The sequence below is a fragment of the Sus scrofa genome, chromosome 13, assembly GCF_054392235.1.
Source record: "Sus scrofa isolate SSC_HxYL_T2T_F1_AM1 chromosome 13, Sscrofa_HxYL_maternal_Yorkshire_Landrace_v2.0, whole genome shotgun sequence".
NCBI lineage: Eukaryota > Metazoa > Chordata > Mammalia > Artiodactyla > Suidae > Sus > Sus scrofa.
The window spans coordinates 80733820-80755858 of record NC_139395.1 but is presented as its reverse complement, the minus strand read 5'-3'; the positions used below and the strand labels follow the sequence as shown (position 1 = coordinate 80755858).

General features: G+C 51.6%; 1 protein-coding gene across 50 annotated transcripts in view; it reads right to left on the bottom strand.

Annotated features, from left to right (window-relative positions):
• Positions 1–22039, bottom strand: part of MTMR14 (myotubularin related protein 14) — a 45747-nt gene that overhangs the window by 8138 nt on the left and 15570 nt on the right. For 22 of the 50 annotated variants that reach the window (XR_014823763.1, XR_014823765.1, XR_014823760.1 and 19 more), the window contains exons 4-17: positions 21674–21749; positions 21321–21381; positions 19698–19820; positions 18704–18777; positions 13344–13414; positions 12501–12575; positions 9099–9165; positions 7888–7973; positions 7542–7618; positions 7297–7333; positions 4798–4868; positions 4049–4107; positions 3748–3886; positions 2379–2558 (exon numbers count right to left, since the gene is read on the bottom strand). Coding sequence is in view for 6 of the 50 variants with exons in the window: in XM_021069291.2 (XP_020924950.1) it covers positions 2379–2558; positions 3748–3886; positions 4049–4107; positions 4798–4868; positions 7297–7333; positions 7542–7618; positions 7888–7973; positions 9099–9165; positions 12501–12575; positions 13344–13414; positions 18704–18777; positions 19698–19820; positions 21321–21381; positions 21674–21749 (1196 nt within the window). In the remaining 44 variants the exon portion in view is untranslated. The remainder of the gene's footprint in view (positions 1–2378; positions 2559–3747; positions 3887–4048; positions 4108–4797; positions 4869–7296; positions 7334–7541; positions 7619–7887; positions 7974–9098; positions 9166–12500; positions 12576–13343; positions 13415–18703; positions 18778–19697; positions 19821–21320; positions 21382–21673; positions 21750–22039) is intronic. The other 28 variants (XR_014823772.1, XR_014823773.1, XR_014823769.1 and 25 more) reach the window with 3 other exon arrangements.

Sequence of the window (22039 nt, the reverse complement as noted above, 5' to 3'; positions counted from 1 at the left end):
TGCTGTGCTAGCAACCCTTAGCCCTAAGGCCATCTGACTCTGGAGCAGAGACCACCGCCATAAGGAATGGGGTATGACATCAGGCCTGGGTCAGAATCAGCCCCCCTCAGAACCTTCTTCCCAACTCAACACTTACTTCTCAACTTCAAAAGAGGCTTCAACAGTTCCTTTCACAGGGAAATCCTGTCTCAAAAGAGATATGCTTGTGGTATTTGGGAATATGGAGCATATGAAATCCAGAGAATGCATATTGTGAGAGCAATTTTGGCTGTCACAGAGAGTTTTACTAAGGGGTTTCTTTCCATATAGTTCCCCCTGTGGCATTAAAAAGCTGACTGTCTACTGCCACATAAGAGAAGCACAAAAGCTAAGACAGGATCCCTCAGGCACTTTAAAAGAGACTAAGTTAATGTTAATGGAAATATATAATTAGAATGCTTCAAATCTGAGTAATCTAGTCTTTCAAAATCTGGCAAACAAGCATCCAATCCAGAACCTTGCTGCCTGGTCAGCCCAGACTGGCTGCAAGCAGGCACTCCCAGAATAGATCAGCGAAGCTATCAAATGCCACACAGCAGTGCACCCCACGCCTTTCCAAGGTCTTATGCCCCACTTTGGTCCACTTATCCCAGCCTCCTTGACCAGGCCTTGGTTCACAGGGCTGTGAGATGAGGACGATACCCCCAATCCACTTCAGCCCCCCAAGGGAGGGGCCCTGGTGGCCATCCTGAACCAGCCACAAGCATCTAAGCCACCCAGTGCAGGTGGTGGAGCACCGCTGAGACTGAGGGAAACGATCTTAAGACTGGAGACTAGGGTCTTTTTGTCAGGAAGAAGGGAAAGGTAAAAAGCTGGAGTGTATGATGGGGTGCTGTCTCAGTGGAGGAGCCCCCAGCTGGGGACAGTTAAGAGCAAACTACAACCTAGAGGACAAGAGCAATCTTCTGGCTTCCTCTCCAGTTGTCCAGCAATGTCGCACAGGCAGAAAAGGAGACAGGGATGATGAGCAAGAGCTCCAGCCCAGAAGAGCAAGGGTCGTGCAGTCCTGTGCAGCCCAGAGGAAAGCTTCGCGTGCAGACAAGCGTGGCACATGGGGAACGCGAACAAGCACGGCACGTGGACTTATTGGCCTGGCACCATCTCTGCTCGGCCGCTGCCACCAGACCCATGGGGGTGGAGGGGCTGTAGCCTTTGTTTGACAGACAGCTCCTGTGCTGACACAGCAGTGCTCCAGGCTGAAGGGCTCACCTTCAGAGGCAAGCACACAGGAGCCCTCTGGACAGTGGAGCTGCTACTCACCACAGCTGACCCACCAGCCTATGTGGGGAGGGTGCTCTTCCCCACCTTCCTCCATTGCCGGCTTTTACCCAGAAAGGAAAAACGGGAGGATAGCGATGGGAGGAGAGCTCAAGTTTTGGGTCTTTCCTTGCAATACGCTTGTGACCCTGGGGCTCAGTTTCCTCTTTGATAACAGGTGTGCTATAAGGAAAGAGCTAAAATTCTGGAGCAGCATCCACAGAGCTGGGCTTGCATCTGGAGTGGACTCCACCACTCATCTTTCTGCTAAATGTCTCTTTCTCCCTGGAATTTATTAAGGACCTCCTGAGTTACAGATTGCTTTGCTCTCTCCAGAAGGACCAGACATTCTCAAGGCTTTGGAAAATAAAGTTATTCACAAGGTTCCTTCCTTGGGGGGTATGACATGGAAAAGTGGCAAGCAGTCAGCCAGGAAATGCTTTCCCCAAATGCCAGGCCATCCCTCAAATCTAAGACCTGCCCAATGCTCAGCTTTAATCTCATCTAGGAAACATCATTTCTGTAGCACACTCCAGCAACACCTGTCTGCCCTGGTTGAACTGCTCCCTTTCCAGGTATGTGGTCTCCAGAGCCACACACATTTAGCCTCACTCTCTGCTGTTTGTTTTCCTCAGTACCCCACCAACTGAAATGAGGAATCTGAGAGCCAGAGGCAACTCTGAGGATCTAGCTCCATCTCTATAATTGGAATGTGAGGTCCACAGGGGCCGAGACCTGGCAAAGGCATCAGGTGAAGCAGTCTCAGTGCCCTGCCTATCATCTCACACCTGCTGGATTCCCCATCTGAACCCCCAGGGCTCCAGGAAAGACAAGTCTCAAAGTACTCTAAAACCAGCCCTTGCACTGTATCCCAACATTTACCCATCCTCCAAACAGCGGGTGAGCCTGAAGGTTGTCAAGCCCTCTGGCCCCCTGGGTATACTGCCTACCAGGCCACACACCCTGGGGCCCTGACCTAAGACACCACCTGTGGTACCAGCTTAGGTGCTGGGACCCATTCTCCAGCCTTATTAAGAGTGAAGGGCTAGCCCCCCCACCATTAGGACTTTGGAACTCCTCACCTGGGCTTGGGGACCTCCAGGGGACTGCTACCCATCCTGAAAAAGTTGTCAGAATGGTTCGAGGATGAGGAGCTGGAGGACTTGGCTTCCACCAGCCCCTGGTGGGAAAACAGGCGGTCCTCTGAGGACTGTGGCCGGTTCCAGAGCACACTCTGTGGAGAGGACGAGTGGCTCTTCCTCCTGCAGTGGAAAGACAGGGCTGGTGGCTAAGGGGCCACCTCAGGCAAGCCCTCTGCCCACTTGTTCTGAATCTCAGGGCCCAGTTTTCACTTCCACTGGAGAAATGCCACAGGGAAGTGGACACCCATCCGCACTCCCTGGGGCCTGGCCATGGACAAGAGCTGGGTGTTCACACAGACTGTGGCACCCAAACAATAATGGCCTTACTGGCCTCAGTGCACATGCCAGAAAGTGAATATTCTTTTTTTTTTTTTCTTTTTAAGACCTCACCCAAGGCATATGGAACTTCCTGGGCCAAGGATTGAATCCGAGCTGCAGCAACACCCAATCCTTTAACCCACTGTGCTAGGCTGGGGATCAAACCCATGCCTGCATAGCGAGCCAAGCAGCTGCTATCAGATTCTTAACCCACTGTGCCACAGCGGGAACTCCAGAATTTTTTTTTTTCTTTTTCTGTCTTTTTAAGCCAGCAACCACGGCATATGGAAGTTCCCAGGCTAGGGTTCAGATTGGAGCTGTAGCTGCCGGCCTACACCACAGCCACAGCAACACTGGATCCAAGCCACATCAGACCTACACCACAGCTGACAGCAATGCCAGATCTTTAACCCACTGAGTGAGGCCAGGGATCGAACCTGAATTCTCATGGATACTAGTCAGGTTTCTTACTGCTGAGCCACAATGGGAATTTCCAGAAATGGATTCTTAAGAAACACTATAGTGCCCTCCCTTCCCTCCAAATATTATACATAACCTTGAGCCCTTTGTCTGTTGAGGAAAGCATGTGATTCTCAAAGGAGCTGACCCCAAACAACCTCCCAATTCCCAATCATCATTGAGTACTCACCCCCTTTATCCTTCTTCTAAGCTGCCCACCCCCATCTCCTAGGCAAACCACACAAAGGAGTGCCCCCGGGGAGGCCCTTTAGCACCAGCCTCCCCTCACCCCACCCAGTGCTGCAGCTTCTTCCTTCATCCCACAGGGAGCCCCAGCCCTGTATGCTCTCAGGCCACACGGCAGTGCCCCTCACCAACCAGATGGCTGGCCTCTGAGGCCCAGGAGTGACAGCAGGGCAGGGAGCTGAGCTCTCAGCACCACAGTCGGGGGCCCCTTTGTTCCTGGGGCTCCCTGGAGCCAGAGCTCAGGGTCCCAGCTGTGAGCAAACTTAATTCCAGCCTGGCTCCTCACCAAGCTGCCTGAGTCTGTGCTCCTGCAGGGACCAACTCCACAGTCTCATAGGTGAAGCTCCCGGCGGCTCCCGGAGAGCTCTCCATGACCAGAGAGAAGTCGCTGCCAAGGCTGGTGGTGCTGCCACGGTCCTTTCGTCCTGAAAGAAGCCAGTGCTGTCAGTCAGCACATTATCTTCTCCCACTATGGGCACCCACCTCTTCTACACAATACAGCTGGAAAAAGAAGTTTCTAGAACAGTCCCTGCATGTTGTATACTCAGAAGATGCATAGAGCAAGTCTGCTGGGGCCCATGACTCACTCAGCATGCAGATATCTTCCACGGTGAAGCCTGCATCCCGGGCTGGCAAACTCTTCCTCCTGTAAACAGAAGCCAGAATGGTGAACTCCAGATTGGGCTAGGACGCCTCTGTCTCCTCTATGCTGTCTATCTGGGGCAGAAGCTCCAGTTCACAGGAAACTCATGGAGACAAGTCCTACCTACAGTGTTGCAAAAGGCCAGGCCCACTTCTGGGAGGTGAGCAAAGCCTGCCTGCTCCCTATCAGCTCAGCCCCTCAGAGTTCAAGTAGGGCCCAACACACTAGGAGCTTGCATTTGGAAGGCAAGGGAATGCAGAAGACACCTATTCTCACAGGAGTCCTAAAGTAACTGCCAGGCAAGATCCTGTGTTTCCCAGGCTGGATGCAGACTTTGCTCTGTGGTGCTGGGCTGGGCAGACCAGTAGCCTAGGCGGGGCTGCAATCGGCTCAGGCCAGAAAGTCTTTTGCCTTGGGGTGGCATGGGGAGTGGGGAGACCTCCTGTCCTTGGGCTGGCTTTTCCCTGCAGCAATGCTCCCTGCTCTCCTTGTACAAGATGAGCCTCTTTCTTCACCCACTGGCCTTCTCCAGGTACTCCTACCTGCCCTCAGAGGGAAGGCAGGGAACAGGAGGCCAGCCTGTCAAGCATGCAGGGAAGCAGGGCAGGGTAAGACAGCGAGCCAGACCCCGCCTGCTCTGGTACAGCCCTGCCCAGAGCCTTGGTTCTGGTGTGAGGGCAGGCCTCCCCGTACCTCTGTGTCTTCAGAGCAGAGAACTCCTCAGAGATGATATGCTTCAAAAAATTGAAGCAGAAGAAGAAAATCTGAAGAAGAGACCAAAAAGCAGCACATGTGAGAAGACAGCCTTCTCCAGAGAGAAGGTTCAAGGTGGCAGAACTTTCAGAAGAGGGCAGCCAGTGACCTTGTTCAACCCCCTGCTGGACAGCAGCCTGGCTCTAGACACCCCGCTGGATACTGTGGGGCAGAAATAGCATGGGAGATGGAAGGCTTAGCAGGTCGGGCAGGTGTGCTTAGACCTGGATGGGCAGGAAGGGACTGTTTCTCTCCTGAGAATGTAAGACGTGAGCTGGTGATGCTTCAAACTACCTGCAACTCAACACACATGTTCTCAAGCTATTGAAAAGGATGGAGACAGTAGCTTCTCCCCTCAGTCTCTCCTGGGAAGCCTAGGGAGAGGCAGACAGCTGGGGAAGAGAGAATTTAGGACAAGATTAATGGACATGGCAGCAGCACAATGGAAGGGAAAGGGATCTGATTTGTAGGGGGAAATACCCAGAAGCAGTAGTTTAGGAGAACCAGGGTTGAGAGGCAGCCACTACCTGGCCCACAGCCTGCATTGCTCACAAACGGGAAGGGGCAGGACTAAGTCTGAGGGGGGCTGGGGCAGGAGGAAGCTCCTGACCTCTGACCCCACATCACCACCCCTACTTCTGTGAGCAAATTCTCTCTTCTCCCCTCTAGTCAGTGCCCTAGTCCAACAGGCCTCCATGAAGCACATACAAATGCAGTTTTTAAGCAAACTCCCCAGTGATTCTGAAAGGTGTGGTCCGTCAACCCCTCACTTGGAAAAATATCCATAGGGTATCCTAGAGCCCCCCACCCCACCCCACATGATTTCTTCCAAAAATAAAAAAGGAGGGAGGCTGTCCAGGTGAGGTCAGTATGAAAACTAAATAAATGTCTTCACCACAGACTTTTTACTTTTTTTTTTTTTCTGCTGCACATGTGGTGTATAGAAGTTCCTGGACCAGGGATCAAACCTGCACCACAGCAGTAGCTAGAACCACAGCAGTGACAATGCTGGATCCTTAACCCACTGATCCACAAGGAAACTCCTGGACTTTTTACTCTTTAATATTCAAATATGCTCTGTGAGCCTCAAAGGCAAAGAAGGGTTGTGGAGTGATATTTACTAGGCCCCAGCTTTTCCTACTTTTTATTTTTTACAGTATCAGTGTCTTGAGTACATGGGGGTAGGAAAAGGAGGGCTAGGAGAAAGGCCCCCATCCTGTCAACCTTCCCAGCTGAGGACTCCGTCTTGTTTATGCTGAGACATGGCCAGGGTTTGAATCCAGAACCCCATGGACTGAGCCTCAGCCCCTGCCCAATCTCTGAAAATGGAATCTGGCTTGCTCTGGGGTGGGCAGACAGCACAGAGGGCAGACCTGAGGCATCAGCACCAGCAGGTCTCAAAATGAGAGGCTGAGAAGGGGCTTGATGTGCCAATTTCACTGCCAAAGTCACTGCCTCTGACAGAGTTTGGGATGGCCTCTGAGAAACAGGCTTAAGAGTTCTGCAGCCCTGGCAGATGCGATAAGTGCTCAGGAGAGGAGATTTGGAAGGGGAAAGAAGTGGCCGAGAGGGAGGAACAAAAGCAGGCACAAGATAAGATGCTCAGAGAGAGGCAACCTCAGGAGGGTGAGAAAGAGGCCTCAGGAAAATGGGATGGGGTGGGGCAGAAAGAGCCAACAGTACGTGGGCGTCTGGACTCATTCTCTCCCTGAGGCAGCAGGATCGACACCAAGAGACTCAAGGTTAATCACATCACCCAAGGTCACCCAGGTGATACGACTCCACGTGTGTGTGTGTGTGTGTGTGTGTGTGTGTGTGTGTGTGTGTGTGTGTGTGTGTGTGTGTGTGTGTGTGTGTAAGTAACAGGCAGAAAACAAGCATATTAAAGAGGCAAAGACTGGGAAAAGCAGCCAAAAGGACGAGGCATGGACGGGGCAGAGAGGAGAGAGGGACAGCACCTGACAGGAAGGGGACCCACAGCCTACTGGCGTGTCTGGTCTGGGGCTGGGCTGGTGATGAGGAGCGGGCAGGACCCTTGTGCATGGACGGCCCTGGGGCTTAAAAGCTGCCAAGCAGGTGAGATGAGAGAAGAGAGGACAGGGAAGAGCTTCCATAATTTTGCTGGAAGGATGAGGATGCACAGGAAAGGCCTTGGAAACTGGTTTCAGAGCTGAGTGCAGAAAACAAGGTCACGGTAAAAAGGACAGTGCGGAGGAGGCAGAGGACTGACATGTGAAGGTGATAGGGAACCTCTGAACCTCAGAGCCGGGCTACTGTGCTGGTGCTTTTCCTGCCAGGCTGCCTGACTCTAGCACACACCAGGCAAGGAACCGCCTCCAAAGTGGACCAAGAGAGACCATCACCCTGACCCTCTCGTGAGTGGAGGTGCCAGAGTTTGCGGGCCCTGATGAGCACTCGCACGCCACGAGTGGTACCCACCTCCTCTCCTTTGCTGAGCCGATCTACCAACATGTGCCTGAAACAAGAAGGTGAGGAGGTCAAAGCCCAGACAGGAGGACAGAGGGGGATTGGAGCCACAGGGACAGCACGTGGGGTGGGCCTGATCAGCACCTTCTGTCTTCACCTTTGACCCTGTCACAGGAGCCCCCACACCCACACACATAAAAATGCAGTTCCCAACGTACGGCTCCCATCCCACCGCCTGACAGTCCCCACAGGCTCACCCAAAGAGGAACCAGTCATAGGCCACAGTCAGGTAGAGGATCTCAGCAGGCTTCAGGGATGCGTGAATGAGCCCATCCTGGAGGAGATGGGGACATGTGCCCAGATCAGAAAGAAGCCTCCCCATGACAGCCTCCTCTCCACGCCACAGCCATAGACCCAGTGACACCAGGCTGCCAGCAGCCTCAGGAGCAGGATTAAACACCACACCTGCTCTGGACACTGAAGGGCCCTCTGCTTAGAAGACAGTCCAAGGGTAGAACCTGGTAGGGCCTCCAAACACGCTCCCCACACCCCGTCCCACCCCCCATCCCCCTGGACCCCATGGCCTCACCCATCTGTACTCACAGCCCACAGGGAAAGGCGCAGGAGAGAGATGAAGAGCGGTGTCCGATCCCAACCTGAGATGCAGTGAACCAGCAGTCCGCTGTCATCTACTCGTGAATGGAGCAGACATGGGCTGATGAGAGGGCATGTGCTGCTGCCCTGACCAGGCCACCCCACACCCACAGCCTAGCTCCAGGGGCTGCCAACCTGACCACAGTGACCAGTTCAAGGATGGGTACCTGACCCAAACTGAGGCAATAAGCATGAGTTCCAGGACAGAGGCTGCCTCTCTCTTCCAGAAGAGGTAAGATGGCAGGAAACCAAGTCTGGAACGCGTCCCACCACGAGGCTAACTGAACAGTGGGTATGAGAGAGTCTCTGTGGAATTTGTTGGGCACCTGCCGCTGCTCTTGGGCCTTCCTGGTTGTATAAATGAATACCTTTCCACTTGCTCAAGCAAGTGTGATCACACAGAAGTCCCAATTAATACAGGGGAATCAGAGTCAGGCTGCCCTACGACACTGAGCATGACGGGCTTATCCAGTCAATACAGCCAAACTGGCTGGAGAATCATCCAGAGAACAGGCCTTGCACGGCTTGTGTGTGCCCAGAAGGGAGGCAGGACTCTCTGTCACCTTTCTGAACTGGAAGAGGCCACTGTGGCCCCCATACAAGGCTGATACTCAAAGCTCAAGACCAGCTGACCCAGTGCACAAACACCCTGTGTGTGGTTCAGATGATAACAAGTTCATAATTTTGTTTTCTGGGATTTTGAGAACATAGAATAAAATCTTCCATTAACAAGGGATTCCCCATATCCTTATCCCAAAGAGCAACCGGTGGGCATATGGCCCCAGTAAACACACATCTGCCATGTCAGGACCTGGGAACACCCAGAGAATACAATGGCTTAAGGTGAGCAGAGGCAGGAGTTCATGCTGTAGCTCAGCAGTAACGAACCTGACTAGGATCCATGAGGACGCAGGTTTGATCCCTGTCCTCGCTCAGTGGGTTAAGGATCTGGTGTTGTCATGAGCTGTGGTGTAGGTTGCAGACATAGCTTGGATCTAGCATTGCTGTGGCTGTGGTGTAGCCCGGCAGCTATAGCTCCAGTTCAACCCCTAGCCTGGGAACGTCCATGTGCCATAGGTGTGGCCCTCAAAAGAAAAAAAAATTTTTTAAATAAAAAATAAAAAAATAAAAAATAAAAAGGCAGGTAGAGGAAAACTCACCGTCACTATTAATTATAGAAAGCAGCAGTTTCAGGTAGTTTTGTGTTTGTTGTACTAGATCCCAACTCTGTTGGAGAAGAAAAATAAAAGTATTCTAGGAATAGATATTTAACACAGGGAACAAAGTATTTAAAAAATAAAATGCTAAGAGTAATTCTGGGGCAAGAAGTGGCCCAAGCTCTTGGTCACAGGTGACAGGTTGAAGATCCCAGACTCACTGAGACCTTGCCCCCCACCTCTCCCTGCACCCTCAGTGCTCTAACCCAACCTGATGGTGAGGATGGGGAAACCACACACAGGCCTGGGCAACCCACAGCCCCATACCAGCAGCAGCAGCAGCAGACGGGAATTAGCCTTTCAGCCCTGGTCTCCTGGCACAGCTGTCCAGGGAGTTAACAGAAGCAAACAAAGAGCCGTGAGCCCAGGGCCACTGTCACCAAATGGGAAGAGCCATTTCTTCATCTGCTATCATATCACAGGAACTAAGGAGTATCAACTTTCGCATCAGTCACATTTAATTCACTTTTTAATGCTACTCCCTGCATACTGTCTCTTCATGATTAATAAATGAGGTCTGTTTGGTAGACAAAAATCTCTTAAAACTGGAGGCCCATGGGAGACAAAAAATAAGCAAACACCATGGAGATCGGAACCTCTGTTGTAGCCTGAGCAAAAGGTCTAGACTAGATGCTCAGAGAAATAGTCCACGTTGGAATCCGGAACTCCAGGGAGGGGCCTGACCCAGTTCTGTGTCCCCTTCCCCCTAGCTGGGGACAGTCTCTCAACAGGACTACTTCTCAGTGTCTGCAGCTGAGCAGGGAGGGCGGGGGATGCCAGCAAGAGCGCTCCCATGGGGGGCGAACATAGCACCTGTAATTGGAATGGTTTTCCCTGGAACTGAAAACAGGCTCATTTACCTGACCCTCCCACAGCCCCTGGAGAGTCCTGACCCACTTTGAGCAGCTCCAGAGGAAGCTACTGTAGCACTGCGCTCATCACGTTATTATCCACACCAGCTCAGGGGTCCCTCCACATCTGGTTCAACGTGTCAGACCTGCCACTGCCAAGAGATTTCCTCTGAGCTGTGATTTTTGTGGGCTGAGGAAGAGCAGGAGGGGTGAGAGCTATATAGCTGATAGTCTGGGGAGGCCAGGCAGGTGGGCAGTGACCAAGGATGAGTCTGCAGGGCCCCACAACCATGGCGGTGATTTGAGGGGGCCAGGGAGTGGCAGCAGACACCACCGGTCACCGTGTCCAGGGCAGGGAGCGCTGGGCTGGCAGAGGCCCGAGGTCACACAGTTGAGCTGAGTTGAGTGGACCCAGCCCTGTGTCTACCTCATTCACTCAATGGTGAATCAATGGGATTTGGCCATGGGTGGGGGAGGAAGAGCAACCAGATCTCCAGCCTGTGCCTCCAGGTACATGGTGGAAGGCCTGGGAGTGCTGCGGGTTGGGGCCAATTCTGTTTTGAACTGGTAGCTTGAGGTTGAGGTGGCTGCACGAAGGGACCCATGGAGGTGAGGTAGGTGTGGATGGCCAGGAGAGGGCTAATGGAGGAGAGGAGAGATGGACCTGGAGGCTGAGGGCACCCATGATGAAGGGGCTGAAAGGGCAGAGCCCACGTCTGGCTGAGCAACACTGGAGGGGCAGCAGAAGCCGTGCTCCGCTGCTCCCGTATCTGGAATGTTAAGAGCGTTCACCCCCTGAGCTAGCAAGCCAGTAGCCTACTTCCTAATCATCACCATCATCCAACTGGTCTGGCATTTCAGTTAGGAGAACACGTTCATGAAGTGATCATATCTGAACCTCGTCACAACTCAGAAATAGGCGTTGCCCAGTCCACTTTTTGACGGAAGTGAGGGTACTTGCTCAAGGCCACAGAGCCCTGTGAAGAGACCAGTGAGCTCATGTCCAAAGCCTCCATCCACTAGCAGACCTCACTTCGAGGGACCTTCCCAGAGACAAACATCCTTGGCAGCACCAATATGACACTGGCAATACCACCCTGCGGTTGGTACTGCTGGGGAAGCAATTCTCAGACCCACTCTCTACACATAAGGGGAAAGAACAGTACCAGAAGGAGAGTGACAGGGGCTGGAGGGGCCTGTTTGAAGGCTCTGCACACAGCAAGCTCAGAAGAAGGCCTGCGAGTTCCTCTGGCTACCCTACCTGTCTAGGGACAGCCTGGGACTTCAGGGCAGGAGACATACCCTCCTAACCCCCACCCTGTTCCTTCTCTAGGCCTCTGGGGCACAACAAACAACTTGCCTGCTCTGCTTCCTAAGGCTCCTCTCCCAGAGAAACATCTGCAGGGAGAAGAGCCAATACCACTCAGACACGTTCACTCAAACTGTCTCGGAGCATCTGCTCTGTGGCCAGGGGCTGGATGGACAAGATACAACAGGATAAAAGCAAGGCCTCTAGCTTCACAGACCTAGTGATACTGGAGCACAAAGCTGCCTAACAGGAAGAGTTCAGGGCTGGACAGATGTGTCCAGACTGGGGGTTAGGATCAACGAGGAGGGAAACAGGATGCTTTCAAGGTATTCACTGGCTCAGCTTTTCCAGCTTAGGCTGGTTTCAGGGCTGGGAGGCACAAGCCATGGTTCCCCATCCTCCTGGAGCTTAGTCCATGGGAGACGTGGAAGCGGTTCTTGAAATCTCTAATTCAGGGCTGTGGCTCAGTGGGAAACTCCAAGGTGGACATGCCCAGCGGCTGACGGGAATGTAGATGCAGGCATCCAGCCCAGCGGGGATGTGGGAGAGCAGGCACGTCAGGGAAGGCTTCCTGGAGTGGACATCTGAGCCAAATCAACCAGCCAAGAGGAGGTGGGGAGGGCCAGCCACACGGAGGGCTCAGCTGTGGGGAAGGCAGTGGGAAGAATGAGGCTACTTGTCCTGGCTGAGGCAAGTGGCACCAGGACTGCTAACGGCCTGTGGGCCTGGATGGTGGGCTAAAGATGGTATCGATATGAATTCATCGAGTCAGACCAGGGCCCCTTCCTTGGCACACATGACAGAGGAGAGAAGCACAATGGAAATATCTTTAAGGTTTCTATAATCAAATCAGGTCAGGCAGCTCCATACTTCCTGTGAAAGAACACACATTTAAAAGGTAAAATAAAAAAAGCCACTGAAGCCCAGAGCTGGAAAAGCAGACTCCATGAGGTCCTCCTCTGGAAACAGAAACCCCTAGTGGATGTAAATCTTTGAGTGAGTCACGTTCAGAAAGCTTTGATTTTCTGGGCCAAGAGCAAATCAGGAGAGCGTTAAACAAAGAAGCAGCTCCTCCCTTCCTAGGCTGTCAGAGGTCAGAGAGCACGAGCCAGGCTGCCTCTGCCTGGAGACTTGTGGGGCAGGCACCAGGGGTCCCCTCGGCGCCCTCCCTTATACTACTCTCACCTGATACTGGCTCCAGTCAATGTTCAGAGAGCAAGTCAGGAAGTCGGGGATGCTCAGGGGGGCATCGACGTAGTCCTGGGGGCAGAAAGACACCATGAGACACGGGTGGGCCACCAGGAGAAACCCCAGGGACTGGGCAGGCAGAGCCCCTGAAGCTGTGGCTACCACAGGCAGGCCAGATATCCTCCCACAGTGCTTGCCTTCTCTGTGCCACCCTGTGAGTGACAGCTTAAAAAATTCAAGGGACCAGGAGTTCCCACTGTGGTGCAGTGGGTTAAGGATCTGGCTTGTCTCTGGCTAGTCTTTATGGCGTTTCCACAGCTGGGGTGTAGGTCACAGATGTGGCTCAGATTTGATTGTTGGCCCAGGGAACTTCCATAAGCTGTGAGTGTGACTGAAAAAGAAAAAAATGAAAAACAAAAAAAACCTCAAGGGACAAAATACTGCTGTCAAGTGGAACTTTTTAGTTGGCCGTTCAAGTATTTGCTGCTGAGATGGGGTGATCAATTGTATTCGGCCTGACAGCTCCTGTGCCTGCTCCCAGTAATTTGGGAAAAAGCAGACTGCTGTTCCTGCTCTTTCCACAGAGGGTGAGCAAAGCAGAAGGACTTCCACCTTGTCCCTAAAAGCTCCTTTAAAGAAATAGAGAAAGAAAGGGGGAGAGGAATATGTGACTAATGAGAGTTTAAACATGTAAATACAAGGAGAAAAGGGAGAGAAACAACCGAGACTCATTCAGGGAAGAGAAGAGAAACGGTAGTTGTTTTCCTTCAAAAGATTACTAGCTGGTGCCCCTTCACAAAGAAACATAAGACCCAAGTTGAAGAAAGCTATTCTTCATACCTGCTTCCAGTTAAAAATAAGCCCTTCAGCCATGTAATCCCGATCCTTATATTCCTTGAAAAATTCACAGCCTGGAAAAGAGGGCAGAATTATGGCACCACCCTTCCCAGCCCCGTCTCCTGAGATGCCCCTGAGTGCTGAAGGACCGAGGCGGCCGCCAGCTCATACACTCCACACCGGGCCCCAGAGGAGGCCCAAAGCTGACATGAGTGGGGACCAGGGCCGATGGGGGAGAGCTGGGGAACCAGCCTCCACACTCCTTGAGCTTCTAGTCACAGCCCTTCCTGATGAGGTACTGCCTGCCCACACACCTCTGTAGCTCTCTCCACCTCTGCTCACCAGCCGTTGGTCATTTCTCATTTCAAGTCCCTTGGTCCTAGGTGTCACTGAAGTGCCAACAGCCAGCAAACAAAAATGTGGCTTATAACATGAGCCCCACCAATACTTTCTCAGCAATGTACTTAGTTTCAGAGGCTCACCCTCTTATCTCTCTAACAGAGGCACACTTTGGAGATATCCTGGGTTCATCTCCAGCCCACCACAATAAAGCAAATACTGCAACAAAGCAAGTCACACAAATATTCTGGTTTCCCAGTATATATAAGCTATGTTTACACTATTAAATCTGCAACAGCATTATGTCTAACAAAAATGTATATACCTTAAATAAAAAATACTTTATTGCTAAAAAATGCTGACCATAATCTGAGTCTACTTTGAGCTGCAGCAGTAACATTAGAGATCACTGATCACAGGTCACTATAACAAATGTTGTAATAATGAAAGTTTGAAACAGTTTGAGAATTATCAAAATATAACAGACACATGAAGTGCACACACACTGTTGGAAGAATGGTGCCAAAAGACTTGACACGGGGTTGCTACAAAAAATGAAATACAGGAAGTCCCCTTGTGGCATGGCAGGCTAAGAATCTTGCATTGCTGCAGCTGTGGTACAAGTTGCAGCTACAACGCAGGCTGCAGTCTTGGTGTAGGTTTGATCCCTAGCCCAGGAACTTCTTCATGCCACGGGTGCAGCCAAAAAAATAAAAAAATAATTTTAAAAAGTGGGCGTTCCCTTTGTGGCATAGTGGAAATGAATCTCACTAGCATCTATGAAGATGCAGGTTTGAACTGTGGCCTTGCTCAGTGGGTTAAGGATCCAGCATTGCTGTGAGCTGTGGTGTAGGTCGTAGACTCGACCCAGATCTCACGTGGCTGTGGCTGTGGCTGTGGCTGTGGCCAGCAGCTGTTCCCAATTAAACCCCTAGTCTGGGAACCTCCAAATGCTGCAGGAGCGGACCTAAAAAAAAAAAAAAAGAGAAAAAAGAAAGAACAATTAAAAAAAAAAGTGGGAGTTCCCTTTGTGGCTCACCAGTTAATGATCCCTACTAGGATCCATGAGAATGTGGGTTCGATCTCTGTCCTCGCTCAGTGGGTTAAGGATCTGGCATTGCCACGAGCTATGGTATAGGTCACAGATGCGGCTCAGATCTGGAGTTGCTATGGCTGTGGTATAGGCCTGTAGCACTGCAGCTCCAACTCGACCCCTAGCCTGGGAACTTCCATATGCCTTGGGTGAGGCCCTAAAAAAAAAGCAACATGTGAAGCGTAACAGTGTACCAACCTCCCAGGCTTTCGGTGAGGAGGTTGGAGAGGCCCACAGACAGTGCCTGAAATGTGACAAGTGCTCAGGGGATACTTCCATCTCCAACAAACCTTGCTAAGATACGCTTTCTATATCATCTGCTAGAAAAATTTAGAAACTCCACCAGGGTAAGAGCTCAGGAACACAGAGAACAACTGGAGAGAAAAGGGCCTTGGCAATATTCCCAGCTTCAAACCTCAGGCTTTCACTTCGCCTCTGTGACTCAAACAAGTTAACCTCTCTCTCCAAGCCTTGATTTTCTCATTTGTAAAGTTGTTAAGGATAAGCTAAAACAGAACATATAAAACACCTGGCAAAGCACTGGTACAAGTGACAGCATGCTGGTGCCATCGTCATGCTGCTGCTGCAGTGATAGCCCAGTGCAGCTGAGCTCTGCAGCTTGCACCCCAGGGTCGTGGGCCAGAGAGTGCCGAAAGCAGCTTCCTGCGCACCCTCCAGAGAGCATCTGGCTCTGGCCACAGGTCCAAGCCTGGTGAAGTCCCCAAAGGCAACAAAACAGTTGCCTGAATTCTGTCAAAGCAGCCACAGGCCACAGACATTCACAGAACTCTCCAGCTGCTCTTGGACCAGCCTGTGTGCCCCACAGACCTGGCTCTCACCCCCAACACAGTCCTGCATCTGATCCCCTGGCCTCATGGCTGACTTGGAAGTCAGGAAACAATCCTTAGCTATAACACCTCAGCCTATTCTGGGTGCCTCACTGGGAGAAAGAAATCTGTCAGACAGATGTCCTGAGCTTATAAACCCAGGTTGAGAAGAGACACCAATTATCTCTCAGAACACCCGTGAAGAGCTCTGTTTTCCCAAACTTGAGTGCTCAAATCAACACTGCAGGCTCTGGGCTGAGCTCTGACTGGTTTCTGACACAGAAGCAATTTACTGTGAGAAATGGAGAGAATTAAAACAGATTCGGTACCCTAGGAGATGCCCTGAGTTTCATTACCTGCGTGGGCTTCGAGGCCCATTGAGAGGCAAAGGGACAGGACCAAGAGTGAAGTGAGGACGGCCGTTCGCTCAAGAAGGAACCACAGCAGACACGCGCTGGGGAGTTTTCGGCCTGTCTATTTTGGTGCCCTGAGGAAGTGCTCCCAGAACACTTCTCATTTTCAAGGGCCAGTCTAAGCCAAAATTAGTTTGACTGAGTTAGAACGTATAGCACCACAGTTCCTGTCTGGGCTTCAAAGCCATCAGAGGGCTCAACAGAGACCCCTGAAATGGCAGCAGAGTGCACTTCAGGACTTGGTTTGCATGATGGCAATTTTGTTCCTCTCCCTTGGTGTGCAGGAATATAAGCATGTAAAGAAATTCAAACACAGCAGGTAAAAAAAAGTGCTCCTCCTGCCCCCTCACCCGGGTGTACAATGGCACCCCCTGCCCCGGGCTTTCTTGTTCTTATTGCTCCCCCTTACTCGCCCCTCAACACACACACGACTATCAGATATGGTATGTAAATATTTGGGGAAGAGGGTAAAAAAACTCACACATAGATGGTATCATCTTACCATCTTGGCAAATTTCTTTCTTACCCTTTGGTGTGCTTTTTCTCTGACTGTTGAGACTGTGCTATTTAATTTCATATCTTGCTTATTAGTACCTTTTCTTTTTATCTTTTTTTTTGTCTTTCTAGGGCCGCACCTGCAACATATGGAGGTTCCAGGGCTAGGGGTCTAATCGAAGCTACAGCTGCCGGGCTATACCACAGCCACAGCAACTCAGGATCTGAACCTTGACTATGACCTACACAACTCACGGCAATGCTGGATCCCCAACCCACTGAGTGAGGCCAGGGATCGAACCTGCATCCTCCTGGATTCTAGTGTCAGATTCATTTCTGCTGAGCCATGACAGGAACTCCTAAGCATTTTTCTATGATAATGTAATATCTCATGCTACTAGTGATGGCTCTATCATCATTTACATAATCATTACTCTGAACACTGAAAACAGTTCCCATGTGTGGCTGGTATAAACACACATGATGGGAGTTCCTGTCGTGGCTCAGTGGTTAACGAATCCGACTAGGAACCATGAGGTTGCAGGTTCGATCCCTGGCCTTGCTCAATGGGTTAAGGATCCGGCATTGCCGTGAGCTGTGGTGTAGGTCGCAGATGCGGCTCGGATCCCACATTGCTGTGGCTGTGGCATAGGCCGGCAGCTACAGCTCTGATTAGACCTCTAGCCTGGGAACCTCCATATACCTTTTCTAGGAGCAGCCCTAGAAAAGACAAAAAGACAAAAAAATAAAATAAAATAAACACACATGATGAACATCTTCAGCCCCAAGCTGGCTGGATTATGGATCAAAGGGTGGTAATATTTTGGGAGTCCTGTAACAAGTTGCCAAACCACAGCAGAAAGGATACTGCTACTTCTGTGGAGCGAAACAGTTTTTCCTAAACCAAGTCCTACTTAGGACCTGAATACAAATAAAGAAAGCTGATGCCTGGTTCCTTGTCCACACAGACCTTGCCTGCTGGGCAGACGACCCCCAAAGCATCCCCTTAGAGTCAGGAGCCTGGTTTAAAGACCAGCTTTAGAGCTACATGATGGGCGCTACAGTGCAGACCCTGAGGGGACACCCTTGTCGTGATACAGCTCTGGCCCCACAGAGCCCACGGCATCATCGTCACGGTCTGCACCTGCCCAAAGTGACCCTTTCCTCCTGTATAACCTCCACTCAGCCTGATGTCTATGATGGGCCTGGCACTTTAAAGTAAGCACCATTATCCTCATTTCATGAAGGATGAGACCAGTGCTCAGACAGGTTAAGGGGACTCGTTCAAGGACACAGTGCTGGAGCTGAGATCCATGCCCAGCTCTACATGCCACAAATGCTAATCTGGCAGAGAAGAGTGAGGAGAGACTCCAATGGAGGCCCATGTTGAGAGCCAGGCTAGCTGGGGGCATGGCTGGAATACCATAAGATCTAACCCATGAGGATACCCTCTCCACACCGGACACTGGATGAGCCTGAGCTTCTTCTAAGAAGGCCTCCTGGCTACACAGTGACCTGCTGTCACCGTCTGCTCTTGCTATTGGCTACATAGTTCCAAGGAGACAGGATCCAGCACAGGATGGAAGGCAGATGCTAGTGCTGAGAAGCAGAAGAGAGGTTTCAAGGAGAAAGAGGTCACTTCCTGCTGTCTGCTGACAGTCTGAAGCTGATGTTAGCGCTCTAATACCTCCCTGAACAAGCAGGTGTTGCCAGCAAGCTTAAATGCTACCAACTGGACCAACACAGCTTTGTTATCCAGCACAGAGAGCACTGGCCTGGCCCCAAGTCGCATACACTTCTGTGTGCCAGAGACAAAGCAGCCGACTGTGTGTACACCAAAGTGTTCTGTGAAGGGTGAGGCCACCAACCACGTGCAACAGGAGACAGTGCTTATGTCCTCTACCATCCCCAACAGCTAGCACAGCACAGCGGGCTGCTGACAGGGAGGACCGACGAGTCATCTCACAGGGAAGCACTCTGACAAAAGTGATCTTGTCTAATCCTTACAAAACCCTGGGCTGGGCAGCTGAAGTAACTGGCTCCAGGCTGCAGTCAGGCACACCTGAGCCAGGATCCTGCGCCCTCCCAGGATGGCGTCCTACCCCAGCATGAGACACCAGGGCCTAGAGGCACCCTCCAAGAGCCCCCAGCCCTAGGAAGCTTGTCCTTTGCCTGGACCCTGAAAAGAGCCCCTACCTGGGTATGGGATGGAGAGGAGAGTGAAGTCGGCGTAGCGCTGGGCTTTGTCCACCTTCTCGGAGGAGGTTACACTACAAAACAGGAAACATGTAAAGCATCACAAGGCACACACACTTTTCCCCATGAGCGTCTAACAGCTGGAATCATCCTCCTGCTACAGGAACTACTCTTCAGAGTGAGGAACCATTCCTCCGGCAGAACTTGGCTGCCGCCTACCCTAACTCACCAGGTGAGGGCTTCTTCTCCCCAGCACTGCCGCACATGCAATGGAACCCAAGATGCAGAACCACCTTCCGTCTAAGTCCCACAAACGACTCTGACCCAGAGGGCAGAGTGAGCTAGGAGCAAAAAGCCATGACACTGTCCATAAGGGACCCTAAGGGGGACTGTCACCCCTACCCCCTTTTCAACATTCACTGAGAACACTCCCAAATGGCACCTGAGAGACGCAGGGCCATGCTGACAGGCGACAGAGGGCCAGGGGAACACTTGGGCATCTGCTGATGGCTGAGCTGCACCTTAGACCCCAGCAAGTCTTATTTTCTAAGACAAACTCTGCATAATTAAAAGCTGCTATTATAAAACATAAATAAACAACACTTTGGAAAAATCCCCCAAATGTCATCACCATAGCCCAGGCTCCATTTTATGAAATTTTGCCTTATTTTATGAAGATTTGGTCCATATGGGACATAAAAATTGAGTAAATGCTGATTCTGTGGATCCACTTTAAGAGACTCTAATCTAATCCGCTCTGTGCAGCAGAGCACAGGTCAAAGACACACCTCCTCACTATTAGCTGGACCACCTTGGGCAGGAGATTGAACCTCTCCGTGCTTCAGTTCCCCCCTGGCAAGAGAGGGAGACTTGAAACCTGCCTTGTGGGGCCATGTGAAGATCCAGTAACTGCTCTGTGCCATCACCGACCCCCCACCCCCGTGCCTGTGACTACAGTGCCTCCACCCACTCGGGAGGGGTGCCCTGCACTCACTTCATGCCAAACTTCACCTTCTTGTTCTCCACCATCAGGTCACAGATGTATTTGACTGACAGGTACCGGAGCAGCTTGATGTCATAGCCTCTGACCTTATCAAAAAGATGCGTGTCGGAACTTCTGAAACAAAGAGCCAGAGGGAGAAGCTGCGTGGCGCATTTACTCACAGAGGTCTGGGGGTGGGGGCCGTGTTCAAGGAGGTGTGGGTACCACTTCTTCTACAGAAGAACTTCTGTTCCCTTGTCCAGAAGAGGGAGGGAGGGCCAAGACAGGACAACTGATGGCAGGGAAGGTGACTTTCTAAGAGATTATCTCACTCTCTGGGGCGAATTTCAAAGAGGAGCAATCTGCAGCTGGAACGGGAAAGGGCTTTTTGGCACTGCTTGACATTAAGCCAGAAGACTCAAGATAATCTCTGAGTTTTAAAAAGCAGCAGGCTAGTGGCTGATGGACTCTTTGAGCTTCCATTGGAGTTTATCTCTCTCCATCCTCCACCCTTCCCCCATTTGTGATCATTTTTAGCCATATGACTTGCTCAAAACGTAACAGATTAAAATTCTCATTGGGAGATGGACTTTTTAGAGATATTTTATCAACTGATTGTGAAATTCAAGCAAGTGAATTCCCTCTACTTAGAAGGCCCATGAAGCAAGGAGAAAGATAAAATTTTCCTAATCCCCAGGAAGCCTTCTGATCAGCCATACAGATAAAGGCAAAAGCAGAACGAGTAACAGTCATCACTAATTTTTTTTAAAGCCCACTACTTTGCTGTCCCCAGCAGACTCCCTGCCAAGAACAGTGTCTGCTGTGGGAGATGGCCTGGCTGGGGCAGAGGTTACCTATTCCCGGGGGAAGAGCCCAGCATTCTTGAGCACAAGCCAGAACCACTGCTCTGGGAATTAATGGGCAGAAGCGGGCGTAGTGAGATGCCTTTTGATGCAACAAGCCATGATTTTGGGGCCACTGATCTGATTAGGGTGCTGCTGTGCATTCCAGAGACGCCTGACACCAGTCAGAGACTTTCCACATGGTACAGACCATGCAAAAGAGCTTTTCCAAAATATCCATTACTGTTGTTCTCTAAAAATATTAGGAAAAGAGGTAGGAAGAGAAGGAGCCAGCCCATTCCTTCCCCTCAAGGGGGCCTAAAATACAACTCTGTACCCAGCTCTCATGGCACCTGTCACACATGGCTGGGAAGCTGCAAGTGCCATGGCATCCATGATGGGACACAGCCCTCGCCCTGGGCCTCGGCACCAGGCATACTAGGCATCACCTGCCAGGCCAGACGTTAGCAGCCTGGCAACCATGGGGCCTGAAGACACACACAGATGTCTGGCCCCTGTCCTGGCCCTGTGGTGCCAGGAACCCCAGGGCTGGGGCACTCTCCCTGGGATCCTGGTGAGCAGGGAATCCAGAAAGTCAGCTTTGGGGTGAAGCTACAGGATGGGCTTCAACAACCCTGTTTCAGAGGCATGGACTTGGTGGCGGGAGAGAGGGAGCCAATCCACGTACCTGGACCACTGAGGAGGTCCCAACCAATCAGTGTGAAAACGGCCACCACTGGTCAGGAACCATGGCCCCCCGCCCAGCCCCGACACATAACAGCCTGGCACTGACCTAAGAGCACCATCCTCCTCTGTGACGTCCTCCACATCCGCCCAGGCGTCGTCTGCACCCCCTGCAGGAGAAGCCTGTGGTCATTGCCGAGGAGGTGGTGGCCAGGGCTTCCGCATCAGCCTCCTCCCAGCTCCCTGTCTCTCAGCACCAGAGGCTCCACAGGCTGGCAGTTTTCTTCATCCCAAGCATCACAAGAGAGGAAGAAAGGCAGGACCCCAGACTCCTTTGCTCCCCGCAACCACCAAATTGTTGGCACCCTCCATCTAGGCCACTGAGGCTTTTTGGGGTGGCTGTTCTCCACAACAGGGCTCCTGCTCTTAGTCACGGGTTGACATGGGGACCTCAAGGCTCACCTGAGAAAATATAGTTGTAGCCGGTGCGTCCATACAGCTCCCCCCATCCGGCAAGGGTAGCCGACCTGCAAATGTGCTGAGAGAGAAACCGCATTTTCAGGGTCAGGTGGTTTTCTAGTGTTTTGTTTGTTTGTTTTTCTTTTTTCTTTTAAGGGCCGCACCTGTGGCACATGGAAGTTACCAGGCTAAGGGTCAAATCAGAGCTATAGCTGCTGGCCTACAAAACAGCCACAGCAATGCCAGATTTGAGTCCAGTTTGCAACCTACACCGCAGCTCACAGCAATGGCGGATCCTTAACCCAGTGCATGAGGCCAGGGATCAAACCCTCATCCTTATGGATACAGTCAGGTTCGTAACCCACTGAG